This window comes from Crotalus tigris, unplaced genomic scaffold, assembly GCF_016545835.1.
Source record: "Crotalus tigris isolate CLP2741 ecotype Arizona unplaced genomic scaffold, ASM1654583v1 scf7180000017801.1383879, whole genome shotgun sequence".
Classification (NCBI taxonomy): domain Eukaryota; kingdom Metazoa; phylum Chordata; class Lepidosauria; order Squamata; family Viperidae; genus Crotalus; species Crotalus tigris.
The window spans coordinates 170,328-191,491 of record NW_024096646.1 but is presented as its reverse complement, the minus strand read 5'-3'; the positions used below and the strand labels follow the sequence as shown (position 1 = coordinate 191,491).

At 36.8% G+C, this 21,164-nt stretch overlaps 1 protein-coding gene across 8 annotated transcripts in view; it reads left to right on the top strand.

The window, feature by feature from the left end:
* RAP1B (RAP1B, member of RAS oncogene family) overlaps positions 1-21,164 on the top strand; it is an 80,850-nt gene that overhangs the window by 51,272 nt on the left and 8,414 nt on the right. For all 8 annotated transcript variants that reach the window (XM_039342682.1, XM_039342680.1, XM_039342681.1 and 5 more), the window contains 5 exons: positions 6,821-6,889; positions 10,270-10,326; positions 13,299-13,439; positions 15,388-15,531; positions 17,791-17,906. In XM_039342682.1, the coding sequence (XP_039198616.1) occupies positions 6,821-6,889; positions 10,270-10,326; positions 13,299-13,439; positions 15,388-15,531; positions 17,791-17,877 (498 nt within the window). In that variant the 3' untranslated portion in view covers positions 17,878-17,906. The remainder of the gene's footprint in view (positions 1-6,820; positions 6,890-10,269; positions 10,327-13,298; positions 13,440-15,387; positions 15,532-17,790; positions 17,907-21,164) is intronic.

Sequence of the window (21,164 nt, the reverse complement as noted above, 5' to 3'; positions counted from 1 at the left end):
TCCCTATCGAACCCATGAACGCAGCATAACGGGAGTGCCCAGGCCGCACCCCTATAAGCAACCATTATCTATATTACACTTCCCCCCCCACATTTCCTCCCTCCCACCCCCAACCCCCCTCCCTTCACTTCCCAGAGCAGAATACAGGGTTAATAATTAAAAGAATTTATAATAATAAGAAAAAAGAAAAGAAAAAGAAAAAAAGAAAAAATAGTAATAATAAAAAAAGGAAAAAAAATATCATACTTAACCTTTAACTCCAATAGCCTATAAGACAGTTCTCTGTAATATTTACTATAATATTCATTCATAAAATAAGTGAAACTTTTTAGTTCCATACTTTTTCTGAATATAATCTATCCATCTTCTCCATACAATAATATATCTTTCTTGTGTATGATCCTTTAAATAGGCAGAAATTTTTGCCATCTCTGCAAAACTAGATACTTTAAATACCCATTCTTCTAAAGTAGGCAAAGGATCTTTCTTCCAATATAAACCTATTAATAACCTTGCGGCAGTTAATAAATTCAACATTATCATTTAAATCCACAAAGATACCCAATAAAAATAGTTGAGGAGTAAACTTTATCTTCCTTCTAAAAATCTTTTGAATGTTCCACCAAATCATAATCCAAAATGCCTTTACCTTTTTACAATTCCACCAAATATGAAAATATGTCGCATCTTTATTGCCACATCTCCAACATTTGGGCTGTATGTTAGGATACATACAAGATAATTTTTTAGGATCTAAATGCCATCTGTAAAACATTTTATAAAAATTTTCTCTCAAATTTTGAGCTTGTGTAAATTTAACATTTCTAGTCCAAATTGTCTCCCATAAATCCAATGAAATCGGTTCCTGTATATTTTGAGCCCATTTAATCATACAGTCTTTAACCAATTCTGTTTCCGAGTCTAACTCTAATAAAACATTGTAAATTCTTTTTATATGGGCCTGACTCTGATTTTTAATCTGAATAACCAATTGTTTATCTTCTAATGTTATTCCCTCTTTCTTATCTACAGTCCATCTATCCACTATTTGTAAGTATTGAAACCATGACTGTAGAGTATTTTCTTGCCTTAATACATCTAGGGATTTCAAATGCCAATTCGAACCAGACCAAATTAACAATTCTTTATACGAGATTTTATCGAAATTTGTCCCCTTAGAAATTCCCTCAATTGCATGTCTGGGAATCCCCCAGATAGGTATTTTATAATTCAATCTAAAATAATACTTTTTCCAAACACGAAGTAAGGCATTCCTCAAAATATGTAATTTAAAAATCCGATCAACTTTCTTATTGAAAATCAGGTATGCATGCCAACCATATATTAAGTCCCAACCTTCCAAAAACAGAATATCCTTATTTGTTAAGTTGAGCCAATCGCTTAACCAAGTTAAAGCGGCTGCATCATAATATAATTTCAAGTTGGGTGCCTTAAGTCCTCCTCTTTCTCGAGCATCCTGTAAAATCTTAAACTTAACCCTTGGTTTCTTTCCGGCCCATATAAAATTGTTGATACCCCTTTGCCATTCACCCAAATTTGCCTCTTTTTTTAAAATAGGTATCATCTGAAACAAAAAAAGGAACTTTGGTAGAACTTCCTGTGGATCAAGCAGCTACGATGGCTGCTTTTCACAAAGCAGCCCGTTCCTGGGTTGTGTAAAAGCTGCAGGACTTTTACAATCAGCTGTCCTGTGGCTTGAATCTCTTCCCTGGGAGAAAGGGAAGAGAAGAACTGCTCAGGTAGAGGTAAGAGCTCCCCTGGATCCCCATAATTTCAGGGATCGGAGGGTAGAGCTCCCTCGGAGCCTGAGCCAACTCCGCACTCCAGGACGTCTTTGTCCCGAAGTTCTGGGATGAAGCAAGCCGCTGCTCCCACATCTGCTTTTTTTAGAGGCTTGTGAGTATTCAAATGCAGACGGAGCAGACCAGGAGAAAGTGGATTTAAGATTTATTGTGACTTTAACTCCTGCAAGCATCTTCCCCCTCTTTTTTTGTTTACTTTCCCTTTTGAAGAAAGGGACCGTGAAAGGCAAAATGGCGATTGTCTTTCTTGTTTGATCTGCATTACAAAGTTAAAATCCGGATACAGAGTAATGCTTCAAATATAGAAGCAAGAATTTGTCTTTTTATTTCTTGTTTTTTCTTTTTTTCTCTATAATCTTTTTTCTTTTTTAAGGAATATTTAAAAGAACTGTGATTTTTTCTTTTCCTTTTTTAATTTTTTTAAACAAGAATCTTTCTTCTTAGAACTTAATGAAAATGGCTTCAAAACGTTTGCCTCCTCCTCCTAAAGCTACTATCTCTTCCCCAATGACCCAGCCTGTCTCCCAGAAACCAAAATCACCTCCACCCTCTCCTCCTGCAATTTCTCTTAAAGATTTACAAGAAGCTTTAAAAAAGCATGCTTTGGATATTAAGGAGCAAGTAAAAGATCTTATAATTGCAGTTACAGAAGAACTATTGGAGGCTAAAAATAAGCAAATAAGGGAAGACATACTTTTTGCCTTTCAGGGCCTTGCTCTGCACATAGAAAGAATTGACGACAGGATCGAGGAGATTAATGAAAATGCAACAAGAATGGAATCCAGGATGGAGGAGGTGGAGAATAAGATAGAAATCACACAGGATGAACAAATCATGTCACAATATAGAGAGATGGAGTATGCATTGCGTATCAGGGGGCTGAGAGAGAATCCTCAGGAGGACTTAAAGATGCTTATTGTGAAAGATATCGCTCTTAATCTGGGCTGGAGGCCTGAAATAATTGGGAATGAGATAGAAAAAATTTTTAGAGTCAACTCACGGTTTGCTAGACAGCGAAACTTACCAAGAGACGTGGTCATCTACTTTTCTAGAAGATTTACTCGTAATGAAATTATACAGGCTTTTTACAAACAAAAGTTTCAAATTGCAGATCAAGATGTGATAATTTTAAAAGAAATGCCTCCCAAAATTTTAAGAGGCAGAAAAGACTTTGCTTTTCTGTCTGATGAGTTAAAGCATCGTCAAATCCAGTTTAGATGGGAGATTCCAAGAGGAATAATAGTGAATTATGAGGGGATACGTCATAGATTAACTACAGTTCTGAAGGCAAGAGATTTTTATCATTCTATTTTAAAGGCAAGATCGTCTTCACCCCCACAAACAAGGATAATGGAAGAGCCTGTTATGGCAGGAGCCTCATCAATGATGGTTATGGAACAAGCTGTACAGAATTTTGAGATAAAAGAACAAAGGATGACACGAGCTGCCCATAAACGTAAAGAAAAAGAGCAGCAGCAGAAGAGTGGAGATAAAGTTGAAGGCATGGTTATTACAGAGCCTGTGGGAGGGGCAAGACCCAAAAGATCTTCAACAGTGGATCTGCAGGCCATGCTCCAGAGGCTCCAGGCCGGTGGAGATGGCCAGGCTCCTGACCTGGAATGTTAATGGCTTAAATGTGCCACAGAAACGAAGAAAGGTTTTCCATTATTTGAAACAACACAACAGTGATTTGATATGTCTGCAAGAGACTCATATAACTTTAAAGGACTCCAAACTTTTGATGAATCCTCGTTTGGGTTCATATTTCATTGCTCCAGCTCCAGGGAAAAAAGGGGGAGTGGTAATTTACGTGAAGAAAAATTTTCCATCTAAATTAATTGAGACTGACTCTGAAGGAAGATATCTTTTTGTGGAATTATCATTACAAGGTAAAAAAGTTCTTATTGTTGGATTATATGCTCCTAATCAGCAACAGAAACAATTTTATAAGTTTTTGCATGGGAAGATATCCCAGTTGGATTATAAATCTGTAATCTTGATGGGTGACTGGAATGGGGTTCTAGATTCAACTATAGATAAAAGGAGCTCTTCTAAAACTTTTACCCAAACTAGGTTACCTAAAACTTTTTTTGATTTGAAAGAAGAATTGGAGCTTATTGATATTTGGCGAGAAAGGAATACAAGTGATAGAGATTTCATTTTTTATTCGGATAGACATCAATCATTTTCAAGAATTGACTTTTTCTTGATTACTAGTGATCTTCTTTCTAGAGTGAGGAAGGTGAAAATTTTTCCCAGAACTTTGTCAGATCACAGTCCGGTGTGGATGGAATTACATTTGGAAGATGGGAATAGAAGACCCTGGAGATTGAATGAGAATTTGTTTACTCGGGAAGAGTTTGTACAAAAATGTAAAGAGCATTTAAAGGACTTTTTTGCTATAAACATGAATAAGGGAACATCGATGTCCATGGTTTGGGATGCCAGTAAGGCATATATGAGGGGAATTTTGATTCAATTGAATAAGGTTTTTAGGGAAAAAGGGTTAAAAAGACGTAGAGAAATAGAAGAAGAGATTAAATTAAAAGAACAAGAGTTTGTTTTTAATCCAACTGATAATAATTTAAAGGTATCTATAAAGATGCTTAAGGAACAATTCAATATGTTGATGGCAGATCAGGTGGCTACCAATCTGTCATATATGAGACATAATACTTTCTGTAATGCGAATAAGCCTGGGAGGTGGTTGGCTTACCAGTTACGAAAGAAACAGTAAGCTAGAATTATAGAGAAAGTAAAATATAAAGGTATTGAGGTTTTTCAGCAAAATTTGATTAAAAAGAGTTTTTTAGACTTTTATACAAAATTATATTCAAGTGATAACATAAAGGGTGTGGATATAGATAAATATCTACAATCAGTGTATTTTCCTAAACTTTCAGAGGAACAATAAAATGGGATGAATAGATCAATCACTGTGGAGGAAATTGGTTTAGCTATTAAGCAGTTAAAGGTTGGAAAGTCTCCGGGAACAGATGGACTGACCTCCAGGTATTATAAGACTATATCTGAAGAAATGATGGAGCCATTAAAGGAACTTTTTAAAAGTATTTTGTTGGGTACACAAATTCCTCCTTCTTGGAAAAGAGCTTTTACATCACTGATTCCAAAGGAAGATCAGGATCTTACAGAGCCTAAGAATTATAGGCCAATGTCATTATTAAATGTTGATTATAAGATTTTTACAAAAAATTTGGCAAACAGATTAATGCAGGTTATGAAGGACTTGATTCATAATGACCAAGAAGGATTTATAACAAGGCGATTTATGAAATATAATGTTAGACAAATTATAAATTTAATTGAGTATTTGGATAACAATAATCAGATTCCTGTGGCTTTTATTTTTTTTGGACGCTGAAAAAGCCTTTGATCAATTAGATTGGAAATTTTTATTTTCATTGGTAGAGAAAATGAATTTTGGGGATAATTTTCTACATGCACTTAAAGCTATATATCAGCAACAATCTGTACACATTGTTGTAAATGGGGGATTGACTGAGAATTTTAATATTGAAAAAGGGACAAGACAAGGATGCCCATTATCCCCTTGTTATTTGTTTTAATGTTGGAAATTTTATTGATTCAGATTCGAGAATCAAAGGTAGTCAAGGGCGTAAAGATAAGGAAGAATGAGTATAAATTGCGGGCTTTTGCGGATGATTTGGTTTTAATTTTGGAACAACCGAATCAAGCGATTGATTGTTTATTAGAACTTATAACACAGTATGGGAATGTCTCTGGTTTTAAAGTTAATAATTATAAGACTAAGATATTATCTAAGAATATGTTAGTTAAGGATAGGGAAAGTTTGGTCAAAGCCACAGGTTTTCAGATGGTAAAAAAGGTTAAATATTTGGGAGTATATTTAACCGCTTCAAATGGAAAATTGTATAAGAATAATTATGAACCATTATGGGGAAAAGTACAAAAGGATTTAAAAGACTGGAAAAAACTGCAATTGTCATTGTTGGGGAGAATTTCAGCTGTAAAGAAGTTTACTCCTTAAAAAAAATATTTCTCTTAAACAAATCAAGTCCATTACGTTGATAAAGCTCGATCAATAAAAAGTAGAAAATGAAAGTGTTCAAACAAGAAGAGTAACAAAGAAACAATATTCCTCCGCCATATTTCTTGCTCCAGCAATTTGTTCAGATAATAACAGGAGAAGATGTTAGTTCTCCCCGAGTTAAGTTAAAAGTAAAATCCAGTCATTGTTCTCCTGAGAGCTCTGTCTGCTTTAAAAGTCACTTACAGTTTTCATTAGGAGAGCAGCAGTGGAGGCGGCGTCTGGCTTCGTTCTCAGAGAACAAAGGCATCCCAGGAAACGGAACAACACCTGGACTTTGGAGGATCTCTCACACTTCACCTCCCGAGAAAAAATCCCTGGGAGGTTGGCGAGGTTCAACTCCTATCCAGGAGAAAGCTCACCTTCGTCCCTTCACCCGGGAAGAAGGTTTCAAGCCATAAAACAGCTGGTCGTCGCTGTTTAACCGGCTTTTACGATCTCCCGGGAGAGGCAGCTGTAAAACAGCTGCTATTAACACCAACGCAGCCACCGGAAGTGCCTACTTTAATATTAACATTTGCTTAGGTTTTCTTACTTTCCTCTTTTACAATGCTTGAATAAATAAATATGGCTTCAGTTTCACTATCTTTTTGAATATGTTAATTTTATAATTTGTAGGTAAGTATAATTTATATATATGTGAACTTTGGCATTGCCTTAATTTTAAATAGAAATATGATTATAATAAAGATGATTTTAGCTGACAAGTCCTTTGAAGGATTGCTCTTAATTCAGTATGAATTTAAACTAGTGAGCCAATGTTCTAAGTCAACTGCTTAAAACATTGATAGTAACTTATGGCTTTATTTGTCCTGAATTTTTATGAACTTTCCAGTCTTTGAGTTATTGTTAAAAATAAATTCAAATAAACTTTGTGTATTTATGTACACACTGCCTTTTATTGTAGACTGTACAGTTCGTTCAAGGAATATTTGTTGAAAAATATGATCCAACGATAGAAGATTCCTACAGAAAGGTATGTGCGTTTTTTAAAAAATTATAAATTTATTTAGTACTTAATATTAAGAAAAATAGTCTAGCACAGTGGTTCTCAACCTGTGGGTCGGGACCCCATTTGGGGTCAAATGACCATTTCACGGGGGTCGCCAAACCATGCTGTCCGCCATTTTTTCCCTTTTCCCTAGCTGTCCTACTCCCTCTTATTGGTGGCCACACCCACTTGGGGGTCACCACAACATGGGGAACTGTATTATGGGGTCACAGCATTAGAAAGGTTGAGAACCACTGGTCTAGCACTTAAAAGAAGTAAGTATGATAGAGTAATAAAGAGGCATGTGGAGTTCAAAAGCTAGTGATCAAAAGAAAGGGATGTAAAGAAATGGGAGTTCAAGAAAAACTCGGAGATTGCTGTTAGAAATTCATAATGATGGATAAAGTGAAAGAAAAGAGAAGAATAAGACAACCTGCAACAAGATTTATTACAGTAAATACACTGTTCCAGTAAACAGTGCTATCAGCTGAGAGATTCGGGATGCCAAGCTCTTCAGCTGAGTTTCTTCCTGCTTGGGGACCCTAAATGGGCCAGAAGTCACTCCAGAGAGGTGGCAATGAAGGAATGTAGTCCCAGGGAGAGATGGCGGTCTCCCCGATTGGTCCAGGAGAAGCCTCCCAGAAACCAACAGGAGAAAGGCTAGCTAACTCCATTGTCTAGCCCCAGCTGCAAGCAAACGGAAGTCAAGAAGCATTACTTAAGCTGATTGTAAACAGTGTGTTTGAAGCTGGGTAAGAACTAATTTTCTCTATCCTACTTATTTTCCTGAAAAAAAGAACTCCCAAGAAGCAAAAATACCTCCGAGAGTGAAAAAGGGAGGGTTCCCCCCCCCTTTTTGGCTATTGGAAGCAGCGAATCTAACTCTTTAAGGAGGAAAAAGAGTAGAAAGAACTGAAAAATGATCCAACACTAACACCTACTGGTGGATGAGGACTATAAAAATTATAAAACTTCTGTCTGTGGCCTTCAAAGTCTTAGTAAACACAGCTGCTTAGATAAAGTGATATTTATAGAAACAATGGATGTTTTACAGGGGGGTGCCCTGTATGGCACGGTCAAACAGACACCCTTTTAACATCGGATCAGGACGGCACGACCTTAAATAGCTCCCCACGAATGGCAGAGATCCATCGGAAGCCCGACCATTGACAGCGGAGAAATTTCCCGATGAATGGAATGAACAGATGTGTTGTGACAACTAGACCACACCAGGAAAGAGAGAACAAAACCCCCCAACTGATCCAGTAAGAGAACGAAGGATCGTGAGACGGATCGTTACTAAAGTATCCACAAGGAGTTCTACTCAGAAACACAGGGGGAGAAGTGATGGATCTGACAACACACAAACGGAGATAACAACCATAGAAAGGGAGGGGAGAATGGAGAACAGGGTACAGGATAGAACGCCTAAGCTGCGATCGCACATACCGAGGGGATTAGATTATACCCCCCGACGAATGGAATGAACAGCTGTGCGATGACAATCGATCCAGGTTATAAAAGAGAGAACAGCCCTACGCTAACTGATCCGATAAGGGAACAGAGAATCACGAACAGAGCATTCCCGACGACACGATGGAGTGACCTCCCAGTGAAAGATGAGGACGGAAGACCTAGACGCAACGAACAGAAGACCGACCAATCACAAACTAAACAACGACGGACCGTCACATGTACACTCCAAAACAGTTGCTCCCAAGAACGTAGGGGGAGGGAATGGCGATGGACCCAAGGAAGTACAAATTGAGACAACATCGATAGAAAGGGACGGGAGGGGGAATAGCATAAAATGGGATGGAACATGTGAACTACAATCACAGAAGATGGGGGGATCGGACTGTAACTCAATTAAGACAATTGGAGGAACTAGGAGGAAACAGGAGATAATATACATACCCCCTAGCAAACAGAACCATGGACAAGAGGCTGGTGGGAGGGAAATAACCACCACCCATAAGGGAAGTGAAAGTATTCCAGCCAACCTTAAGATTAGCGAAGGAGATATGCGCAATGGAGCACAGAGAAGGAGTGAGAAAGAACTACATCCTGATGCAAGACACACACTCAGATTACAGCGCGCTCATTTGGGACCCGTGACACGGTCCAGGAGCCGAGTGCAAATGATTAGCAGTTGCATATAAGCTTTCCCAATGACTACCGTTTACACCCTGAGGAGGTCAAGACGAAAGCTAGGTTCAGTAAATAAAATCTTTTATATTTTTATTCTCTTGGTGATCGACTATTTATTAACATATATATATATATATATATATATATATATATATATATATATATATATATATATATATATATATAAACACATACACATACACATACACATACATACATACACACACACACACACACATATATATATGTATATATGTATATGTATATAATACGTACGTACATACATACATATATATATATATATATATATATATGCTTTGAATTAGAGTTAAGGGATTAGATGACTAGATCTATTGAATAGAATGTCTAAAGATTAAATATATTCTTAGCTATGATTAAAAAGAATAAGAAATTTGAGGAAATAAATACTATTAATCTAGGAGGGATATATATTCTAAGTACTATGTTATTTCTTATGTTCCATTATTACTGCTTTCTTCTCTTCTTTTTTATTTTTTTAATTTCTTTTTCATTCTTCTTTTCCCCTTTCTTTTTATTCTTATATCCATTACTTAAGAAACGTAAAAATGTGAGATGGCTTATATGGAAAAAATAGAATTAAGTCTGTCAATGTAAATGTAACTAATCGCTGAGAAACCCTTTACCAGTAAGAATATTTAGAATTTGGTGGAAGAAATAAACTAAAATAAGGATTGTAACAGGATCGATGATAAGGCACAAATGACTGAAAAGAAAAAAATATATTAATATGATGATTATTTTTTAGGAATATTGGAAAAAATATATGCTAAATTATCATTTATTAAAACAATAAGAATTGTATTAACTCAATGTTTGCAAAAAAGGATGTTTCGGGGAAAGAGGAAATCAACCAAAATTAATATATGGAATACAGACTATAGAAATCAATCGTTAAGGAGTGTTTTTACAAATGTAACCCAGACAACACACTGTTTACCAATTATTGAGTGACTTATGCTTGTGTAAAAATTTAATAAAAAATATAATACAAAAAAAAGATTTATTACAGTAGCAATCATTTTGCTATCATATTATATAAACCTTTACACTTTAATAGCCTGCCAACTTCTTTGAGTATGTCAAGAGCAAACCTCCATGAATTGTGGGTAAAACTAATAAAGGCAAGAAACTATTTATGCTTCAATAAATATTTGCCTTTGTTCTTTTGACAGCAAGTTGAAGTAGATTCTCAACAATGTATGCTTGAAATCCTAGACACAGCAGGAACGGTATGTAAAATAAAGCTATTGTACAATTTTATGAAATAAAATGGGAGACTTTCATAATAAGGTTTTGCCAGTATTTCTGATTTCAGATAGTATGTAACTTAAGGAAACATAAATTATTTTTATTCCTGTTATTTAGTTAGAAGCATACAAACAACATTACTGGAAAATAAGACTAATTTCAAGAGGAAAGAGAAAATGAGAAATTGTAAGCTTTGGCAAATTAAAATTTCAGTTTAGAAAGGTGATTGGATCGGCATTTAACATTTCATTGGCATTAGTATTTTGATATTTGGTACCCATTTAAAAAGGGTTCAGATATTACATAGAATGTTAGCATTTGACTAGTATCCTTTTTCCCTTTTCCATCAGTCAAGTTTCCCAGAACTAAAGGATTGGAGGAATCCTTGGTGCTTTCAACAGCTTAATGTATTATTATATTGCTGGGTACACATAAGTGTTATCTGTGTACATTATAACTATGATGTTAAATTTAGTATTATTTCTACCTAGTTGGGAAAGTAGAGTTCATTTAATATCATTTCATCATTTTACAATACATTCTTAAGAAATAATTATCTTTGAAGAAAAAGCACTAAAAGTTGAATAATTTGAAAGAAAACCCTTAAAAAGACAAGAACTTGATGGAAGATGGGAACATTAATTTCTTAAGATAATCAAAAGATGTGTATCTATCAAAGAGTAATATCTCAGTTTCTATTCATTAGTGATGTTTTATAGGAAAGGACAAAAGTGAACAAATATTCCTGGGACCCAACATAGTACATTATTTTATAGTTAATAATATATGATCCATTTGTTATGAAAACTGCATCTTAAAAATGATTGTAGGTTCAATTTTTGCCATAATATTTATGGCAAGGTTCTGGTAGTTAGGAAGATTTCACCCCAGTTTGTGGGAATTCTGTAGACAGGAGAGCAGAAATACAGAGAATGTAAATATGCAATAATCTCCGACAGGTAAGATTGAGAGGAAATGAAATTATTTCAATTCATGGAGGTAATACTACAAAACAGCACGATTGTAAGGACCCACCTCACTTTACATCTTAAGAAGATAGAACTCTTGGAATATCTCTTCCAACAGGAATCTTTATTAAGAAAAAATGATTGCAGGCGTTCTAGATAGGATATGAGGGATCAACCCCTACCATTCAATGTTTTTAATGTTCCCAAGCAGCCCCCCACCCCACAGTCCTTCCAGGCGACGATCACTCATCCTCTCTTTTTCCAGATCCCAGGCATTACATTGTTCCACCCCTTTTCCCTCACTTCCAGAAAAGGGGAGACTTCAGAGAGAGAGTAGATGAAAGGCAATAGCCATATTGTTATGGTCAGTCCTCTTGATGAGAATCAACATCCAATCCTTTGTAGTTTAAATGAAGGAAGTGAGAGTCATAAAACCCCCTTGCTTCCTCCTCCCCTTTCGTAGTATGGCAGAATCCACAGAGAGTAAGTAGCTCTCAGAGTAGGTAGCTATAAATGAAATATAATTGGATTCTGACATCCTGCCCCCTTTAAAAATAAGAGCGATCTACCTGTAAAGAAAACAAAAGAGGTATAAAAGTTAGTCTGGCTTGTTAGGATATTCTGTATGAAACTTCTTTAATAGTTTTGGGGCACTAACATGACGTTTATGGACCCACTCGTTTTGTGAGGCGGGGAGGTGTTTCCATGCTACTAGGTATTGAGTTGCCCCATGATATCTCCTAGAATCTAGGATTTCCTTTATCTCAAAGTGTTGTTCTCCTTCCACCATGATTGGGGATGGGGGGGGGGATTTTTAGCCATAAGTGTGACGTTCTCTTTTCAGCAAACTGCAGTGAAAAATTGGATGTATTTGCCTAAGATTTTTGGGTAATTCTAATTCTACTGTTACTGGGTTTATGATTCTCTTAATTGGAAAAGGCCCTATATATTTTGGTCGAAGTTTTTTACAGGGTTGTAGGGATTTTAGGTATTTTGTAGATAAGTACACCATTTCTCCTATAATGAATGGTGTAGGCTCAACCCTTTTTTTATCGGCTTGTGCTTTATATGTATGACTGGCTTCATCTAGTGCTTTTCTAACTATTGGACAGGTGTTTTGTAATTGTTCCATCCATTGTTTCAGTGATGGGATCGCCGGTTTGTTAGGGATTAGTTCTGGCATGGGGTTGAAACATCTCTCTTGTCCACTCAGATACTTTCAATTATTTGATATGCTTGTTGCATCTTGTATATAGTTAGCCTTACAATAGGAATTGGTACCATAATTTCCAATGCTAAATGATACACTCATAAAGAATGATATCACATAACTGCATTACTTAGCAACAGCAATCACAGCAATCCCTATTGTCTGAAGCTGCAGCTGCCTCAGGAAGCCTCAGCCCAATGCAACTGCACAAAGTCCAGCCATCCCAGGAAACTCCAGCATAGCACTGCAGTGTAGAGCACAGCCCACTCAGAAAGCTACACTCCCGGGGCAACTATGCTTTGCACCACATTCCAGGGGCAACTATGCTTCATCCTGCAGGGCTGGGACTTCCTAAGGTGACTGCACCATGCACCATGCTCCTGGGATCACTGTCCTTCATGCTGCAAGCTTAGGGCTTCTTGGAATGGCTATGCTTTATATTGCAGTGTTGAGACACATGACCCCGGGACACTGTAGTCACAAATATGAACCAATTGTGAAGCATCCAAATTTTTAATCACATGACCATGGAATGCTGCAATAGTTGTAAGTGTGAAAAATGGTCATAAGTTACTCTTTTCAATAGTTGTAGCTTGAAACAGTCACTAAATGAATGATTATAAGTCAAGGATTAGCTGTAAATAGACCTGTGTTTGAAGAATAGTTGCTTGTGTATATAATAATATTGATGTTAAAAAGAACATACTCATAACAAGTCAGTTTGACTTTCTAAACAAGCCAGTTTTGAATTCTCCATTTCTCTTTGTATTTACAGGAACAGTTTACAGCAATGAGAGACCTCTACATGAAAAATGGTCAAGGATTTGCTTTAGTTTATTCCATCACAGCACAATCCACATTTAATGATTTGCAGGATCTACGAGAACAAATTCTTCGAGTCAAAGACACTGATGATGTGAGTAACATTTTTTTCCTTTTGCATGAAGATGTAAAGAATGTATTAAGTACCGTGTTTCCCCAAAAATAAGACCCACCCAGAAAATAAGCCCTAGCATGATTTTTAGCGTGCGCCTAATATAAGCCACATCGCAACAGCCACATCGGCCATTGGAGGGGCTTTCTTCGATCCCCACCATCCCTGCTTCACCCCGCCCCGCAGATCTCCTGTCTGGCAGCAGCCTCCACCTGCCATTTGGGTTCATAAGGGCCTCTTGTAGTCTTTGGGTAGTCTTCAACTCTTGTGTCAGCAGGTTACCAAAAATTATATGCTGTATTATTAAAACCTTCTCCATGTAACAGCATTCTTTGCAGAAAGAAATTACAAATGTTTTTAAAATTACATTGCATCAGAAAGTTCAAATGAATCTTAAAATGACTAAAATAGCCAAGAATATACGTAAAAATGGAATAATTGTAGCAAATTGCATTTTTCTGTAATACTATTCATTGAACAAATACATCTGTTTATCTGGAAACATTAATTGCCATAAGAACAGAAAAAAATCTAAAACTTGAAAACTAAAATGGAGAGTTCTGTAATATCTTTGGCTTGTAATTTGATGAAGTAGGGTTGTAGTTAACAAATATGTCCAATCATTAAATAAATACATTAAAATTAAGAAAACTGAAAACACAATTTTCTTATGAAAACTATCATTGAAAGAAAAATCCTAGGTGATTGTTTCTTAGAGATGAATTAATGAAGTTTTAACTTTTAAAAATGTTCAATAGTAACCAGCGTAGACGTAGCTCTCAAAATATACTACCAAATTTATTCTTCCCCACAGATTTTGATAGTTACTGTACTTCCTTCATTTTGCTATACTATCAATTTTCATAAGAATAATATAATTTAACATATTAGTTTCAATTCAAGGGAACCATTTTTGTAGAAATAATTATCTCCAATTATTATAAATCAGCACAGAATAAAAACCATAATTTTTTAACAAGTCCGTAGGAATATTATTATAAGCTGGCATTATATTCCAATTTATTGTATATCCTTAATATTTATGAAATTGCTGTATAATTCTTACATATGTAGATTAGGTTCTTTGATAATTTTCTCTTAATTATCTTTTGCTCTGCTCCCTCTGCTATATGTTTTGGAACTATATTTTTCTGTCTGTGTGTACTCTACATTATCTTTCTCTGATGTTAAGTTTTTGCACCATTCCTTTATAACATTTTTTTGTCATTTATAGCTAGTTTATCATTCCTCTTGCATATGTTCTATTGTGCCTTTTTCACTTTGTTCTAAGCAGCTCCCATATCCTTCTTAGTTCAATTTTCTGTACATTCTGTTGAGACTTGAGGCATTTTAACATAAAACAGAAATTATAGTTTCTGTTTAGAAGCTGGTGTTACAAAATCATAACCCATAATTCTCAAATGCATAGTTAAGACTTGAAGTTCATCTCAGTTTTATGTAATGTTTGGTATATTTACTTAGGATCCATGATTTTGGCTTTGTAGAATCCAAGTTTGATGTAGAGAAAAAGTAGTAAGTTAAATAGTGAACTGTTCTCTTTTTTTATCCTCTTCCTCAGCTAGTCTTGGCTATCTAAAGAAATGAAATATTGATCTGTACATGCTTGCCTTTTAGCCACAACAATTTCATGAGACTTTTTTGTTTCCTGCATACTGAAAAAGAATTGTTTCTTCTGTTGCCCACTCTGATAGTTATGAGTTCCTACTTTCACTTTAACTATAATGTGCTTGCTGAAGATCACTGTGACAGTTCAAGAACCTAACATCTACTGTAAACTTAACTGTTTAATTCTTAAATAATTTATTTTTAAAATGCATTTAATTGGTTTTTCTTATAATATCCAATTTCTAATAGCCATTCAGTAAATCATATATTATTTTAATGAATATACAATATTTTGTCATTTTAGGTTCCTATGATTCTTGTTGGCAATAAGTGTGACTTGGAAGATGAACGTGTTGTGGGAAAGGAACAAGGACAAAATTTAGCAAGGCAGTGGAATAATTGTGCATTTTTAGAATCTTCTGCAAAATCAAAGATAAATGTTAATGAGGTAAAGAGTATAACATATTTATAATACTTTTATTTGTCCGAGGCCCACCTCTTCATCATCAACAGTATTTGTGAATGTTAATGGCTGTATATTCCTTTCCAATTTAAAAAGTAAGACATTTTTGTTTCAAAATGATTAATTCAGTGAGCTATGTTAATCATTAATTTTAGTAGTATTTAAGTGAAGTCTGGGAATTGCGTTCAAACAGAATGATGAAGTAGATATTATTTAATACAGTGCTTTTAGTGCATGCCCTTTTTAGAAGTTTAAAATTAGGATTTTTGATTATGAATTAAACTTTTATAAAGGTTTTAGCTGGGAGAAATAATAAGGGCACTTTAGCCTTGGATTTTACAGAAGACAAAAGCAAAAGTCCAACAGAAACTAGAGAAGGAGCTGTATTATAATTTATATAAGTTTCTGCAATTACAGAGAATTCTGTAGTTTTAGTCCAAGAATGTGCAACAAAAAATGGGGATGGTTTTCTCAGGCAAATTGCATTTATGAAAGCCTAGCTGATGTCATATGAGTTCATAGGAAATAGTCTTGTGAAAAATTCACTTTTTGATTTTTCTCACTCTAGAAACATCTTTGCTAATATTAAAATACCGTATTTTCCGGCGTATAAGATGACTTTCTAAACCATAAAAATCTTCTTAAAAGTTGGGGGTCGTCTTATACGCCCAGTCATCTTATACTGTACGCCGGAAAATATGGGTACATCAAAGCAAGTTCCCCGTATCCTGCGCCCCATGCTCCTCACCCCTTGGCACGGGGATTGGCTGTCCGGATGAGAGTTTAAGTGACCCACGCAGCCAAATAGCCCTAGAAAAGTGTCCCTCCGAGAAACAGCCGGGAGGAAGGGGCGAGGTTGGAGCGTTGGCAGACCAATGGCGGGAGAGGAGCGCTGGCGGAGAGCCAGCTGAGTAAGAATGCCCGTGTTGGGTCAGGGGCAAGGGCTTCCCGAGAAGAAGTGCCTCCGCCCCCCCTTGCTGCCGAAGTGCTGCTCAGCACTCGCAGAAAGCCAGCGATTTCGCAGAAACGTCCGCCCCTCAGGCTGGGATCCTGCCCCTCCCAGTCTAGGGCGGTGGAGGGAGGCGGTGTGAGCGGGGCTTTTCCTCCCCGGGGAACCCCCCCGCCACCAGCCTTTGCTCGGGTGGGCGGCAGGAGCAGCTGATGGGAGCCGGCGGGCTGCGCAGAGGGCGCAGCTTCCTTGGGGTTGACCACACCAGGTACCGTCGCGCTGAGCGCCAGAAGCCCTGGGACCCCGACGGACAGACGCTCAGCGTTTCCTCTGTGCTCGGTCGCTGCTTTGGCAACCTGCTGCCGTGGTTGGTGCTCTCACTGCGCAGATGACAGAGCGATCTACCCGCGGGGTGTCGTCCCGGAAGCGGTCTGGCAGGCTTCCACTGGAACGAGAGGGGCCAGCTAGTCCCATTGGGGTGAAAGTTAAAGTACCCGTATTTTCCAGTGTATAAGACGACTTTCATGAAAATCTTCTCAAAAGTTGGGGGTCGTCTTATATGCCCCGTCGTCCTATATGCCGGAAAATACGGTAGCTACTATTTTTCTTTTAAGGATTATAGATAATATTTTTGTAGTGCAGTTATGATTTCACTTCATAAGTAAAATAGTAATCCTCAACAACAGTCAAGAGACACACAATGTAATAACCATGCTTCTGAATTTTTTTTAAAGATTTTTTTTCTTAGTAGTTAGCACACTTGGCAAATGCTGTTTCAGTTCGGAGATTTAATTTAAAAATTATCACTTGCATGTATTATTTTACCCCATATTTCTCAGAGAACATTCACATTGGGTATTGGAATTCTTTAAACAAAAAAGGATATCTTGGAAAGGTTAATTTTCAAACATACTCTTCTAGAAACCGTATGTTAGGAAGTTTATTGAAAAAGGCAGGCAATTGATGACTAAATTTCTTGAAAATAAATTTCTCAAATAAGTATCATAATTGTAATACAGTGCTATATAATTTTATAGTAGGTTTATTCCCTTGTGCAACACTTAGGATTTCATAATTGCACAAATGGTGCATTGCAGCATATTTTTATTGTAAATAAGGGGAGTAAATGAGGTAGACATGAACATGTCCCTGTTTCACTGTAACAAAAAATTTAAAATGTTACATAAGTGAAATGGGACTGCTACTGAGGCTAATCAGAATTCAGCTTAATGCTTTACAAGATATCTATAACAGATTTAACTTCTGTATTAAATGAAATTCATTCTTATTTACAGATCTTTTATGACCTTGTGCGACAAATTAACAGAAAAACTCCTGTGCCTGGAAAAGCACGCAAAAAGTCATCATGTCAGTTACTTTAATACATGTATGTACTGTAGCACTGAGCCAGGTAAGATTGCAAGTGGAGCATAGCCTATTGTAAAAGTTACTTCTCGTGATAAATTATAAATAGTCTATCGATTTCTTTAAATCCTTCTTGAAGTATTTCTAATCATTTAAATAACAATATGCTTCCTATATGTATCTATAGTAATAGACTCCTTGGTTGCAATCCCAAAACAACAGAAGCACCACTTGAATACCACCGACATTGACAAATTCACCATCAGTCAATTGCCAAAGGGAGCTTCACTCGGAACAGCTTACATTGTGCGATGGTACCTCTAAGTTCATCAGACATGAACATCTGCCTATGTCATGTCCTTGGGAAGGATTTGATAGGTGGATAAAAAGGCCAAAACCAATCTGAACATTTGGTTGACTGTGCAACAAACCATATATTTAAACTAAACAATGGGGACAGGGAGTTAATTGATAATAGAACATTTCTGTCCCCAGCAATCTAAAGCTAATAGGATTATCAGTGCCTGTAACATAGATGTTTGTGCAGATAAGAATATCAACCTTGCTGTCAAGCAAAATCAAGCTTCTAATAGTAAGTGCCATACCAAGACTAATCAAACAGGAAGAAGTACGGGAACTTAGGCATCACACAGGTTATGTAAAAAGTAAACACAGGGTTAGTCATAAAGGACTCAAATGTCTATATACCAACACACAGAGTATGAGCAATAAACAGGGTGGATTAGAAATTCAATTAAATGAAGGCAGATATGATATTGTTGCCATTACAGAAACCTGGTGGGTTCAGATCTTTTATGACCTTGTGCGACAAATTAACAGAAAAACTCCTGTGCCTGGAAAAGCACGCAAAAAGTCATCATGTCAGTTACTTTAATACATGTATGTACTGTAGCACTGAGCCAGGTAAGATTGCAAGTGGAGCATAGCCTATTGTAAAAGTTACTTCTCGTGATAAATTATAAATAGTCTATCGATTTCTTTAAATCCTTCTTGAAGTATTTCTAATCATTTAAATAACAATATGCTTCCTATATGTATCTATAGTAATAGACTCCTTGGTTGCAATCCCAAAACAACAGAAGCACCACTTGAATACCACCGACATTGACAAATTCACCATCAGTCAATTGCCAAAGGGAGCTTCACTCGGAACAGCTTACATTGTGCGATGGTACCTCTAAGTTCATCAGACATGAACATCTGCCTATGTCATGTCCTTGGGAAGGATTTGATAGGTGGATAAAAAGGCCAAAACCAATCTGAACATTTGGTTGACTGTGCAACAAACCATATATTTAAACTAAACAATGGGGACAGGGAGTTAATTGATAATAGAACATTTCTGTCCCCAGCAATCTAAAGCTAATAGGATTATCAGTGCCTGTAACATAGATGTTTGTGCAGATAAGAATATCAACCTTGCTGTCAAGCAAAATCAAGCTTCTAATAGTAAGTGCCATACCAAGACTAATCAAACAGGAAGAAGTACGGGAACTTAGGCATCACACAGGTTATGTAAAAAGTAAACACAGGGTTAGTCATAAAGGACTCAAATGTCTATATACCAACACACAGAGTATGAGCAATAAACAGGGTGGATTAGAAATTCAATTAAATGAAGGCAGATATGATATTGTTGCCATTACAGAAACCTGGTGGGATGAAACCGACAAATGGAACATACTGCTAAAAGGATTTAAATTATTTAAAAGAAACAGACCAAATAATAACTACATCTCTATCAAAATAGAGCACAACAATGATGAAAACTGTCTTGAATGCTTTTGGGTCAATATAAAGGGGGAGGGAATGACATTACCATAGGTGTATACTATAGGTCACCTATGGAAATAAATGAACTTTTTGCTAGTCAGTTAACTAAGGTATGTAGGAAGCACATCACAATAGTAATGGGGGACTTTAACTACCCTGACATCAACTGGAAGACAAACTCTGCACCAAGTGGAAGATCAAACAGATTCCTGAGAAACCTAGCAGACAACTTTGTCTACCAAAAAGTAGAGAAGGAAACTAGGAGTCAGCCATATTGGACTTAATTCTCACTAACAGAGATGAAATGATAGAAGGTGTTGAAGCCACAGGAACCTTAGGGGGGAGTGATCATGCAATATTGGAATTCAACATTATGCAAGCACAAGCAATAGAACATAGTCAAACTAGAGTCTTGGACTTTAAGAGAACTAATTTCAATAAACTTAGAGCTTGGGAAGGATTCCATAGATCAGAATGCTCAAGGGGAAAACAACTCAAGAAGCTTGGGAAATTTTGAAAAATGAAATTATAAAAGCCCAGTCTAGCACAATACCAATGAAGAAAAATAACAGCTCTCAAAAGAAACCAACATGGCTGCATAAAGAGCTCTCTGATAAGAGACTTCTGGTTTTGCGTCGCAGCAAGATGGACGCAGGAAGGCAAGGCTCTGCCTTCCACGCCTGATTTTGCCCTGCTAGGGAGCCCTGAAAAGGGCCTAACGTTACCCCAAAGAGGCGATGAGGAAGGAAGGGTGCCTTGTTGATCATGGAGAGATGGTGGTCTCTCTGTTCGAACCCCGGAAAGCCCCAAGAAAAAGCAAACCTCTTTCAGAAAGAAATATATTCTATGCGATAATTAATTCACCAAACAATTGTTGAATGCAAAGAGGATATAAAAAGAAATCATAATGAGACTAAAAACAATTTAGACTATAAATGAGCAAATCTTCAAATTAAATCTAAAACTAGAAAGCTCCCAGATAACGAACACAAAGTATGAAAAAATCAAAAAATTAGAAGATGAAACAGGAAATGGATTTAGAGATGGAACAGATAAAAGAACTGCAAGACTTAGCTATAACAACGAAAATGCAAAAGACCTTTTACCCCTTAGGTCTGCAAAATATATCTGATGGCAAGGAAAAAGATGTTTAAAAAAGGAATATAGAGCTGTTAAGCAGCGGTTCTCAACCTGTGGGTTGCAACCCTTTTGGGGGGTCAAAGGACCCTTTCACAGGGGTCGCCTAAGACCATCAGAAAACACATATTTCCGATGGTCTTAGGAACCGAGACACTGCTCTCTCTGTTGCAGCCTTACTCTCTTCCACCTTCTTTTCCTTCTCACCCCCACCCACGGGCTTGCGATACCCCTCAGGGCCTCACGTTGCCTCCCAGAGAACTCAGCTGTTCGGCGGCCAGAAGTCAGAGCTGCTCAGCTGTTGGTCGGGATGCCCACGGAGCCGGCACCCACGCTGCCAGGTAGAACAGCGCCGGCCACTGGTGTCCTTTGC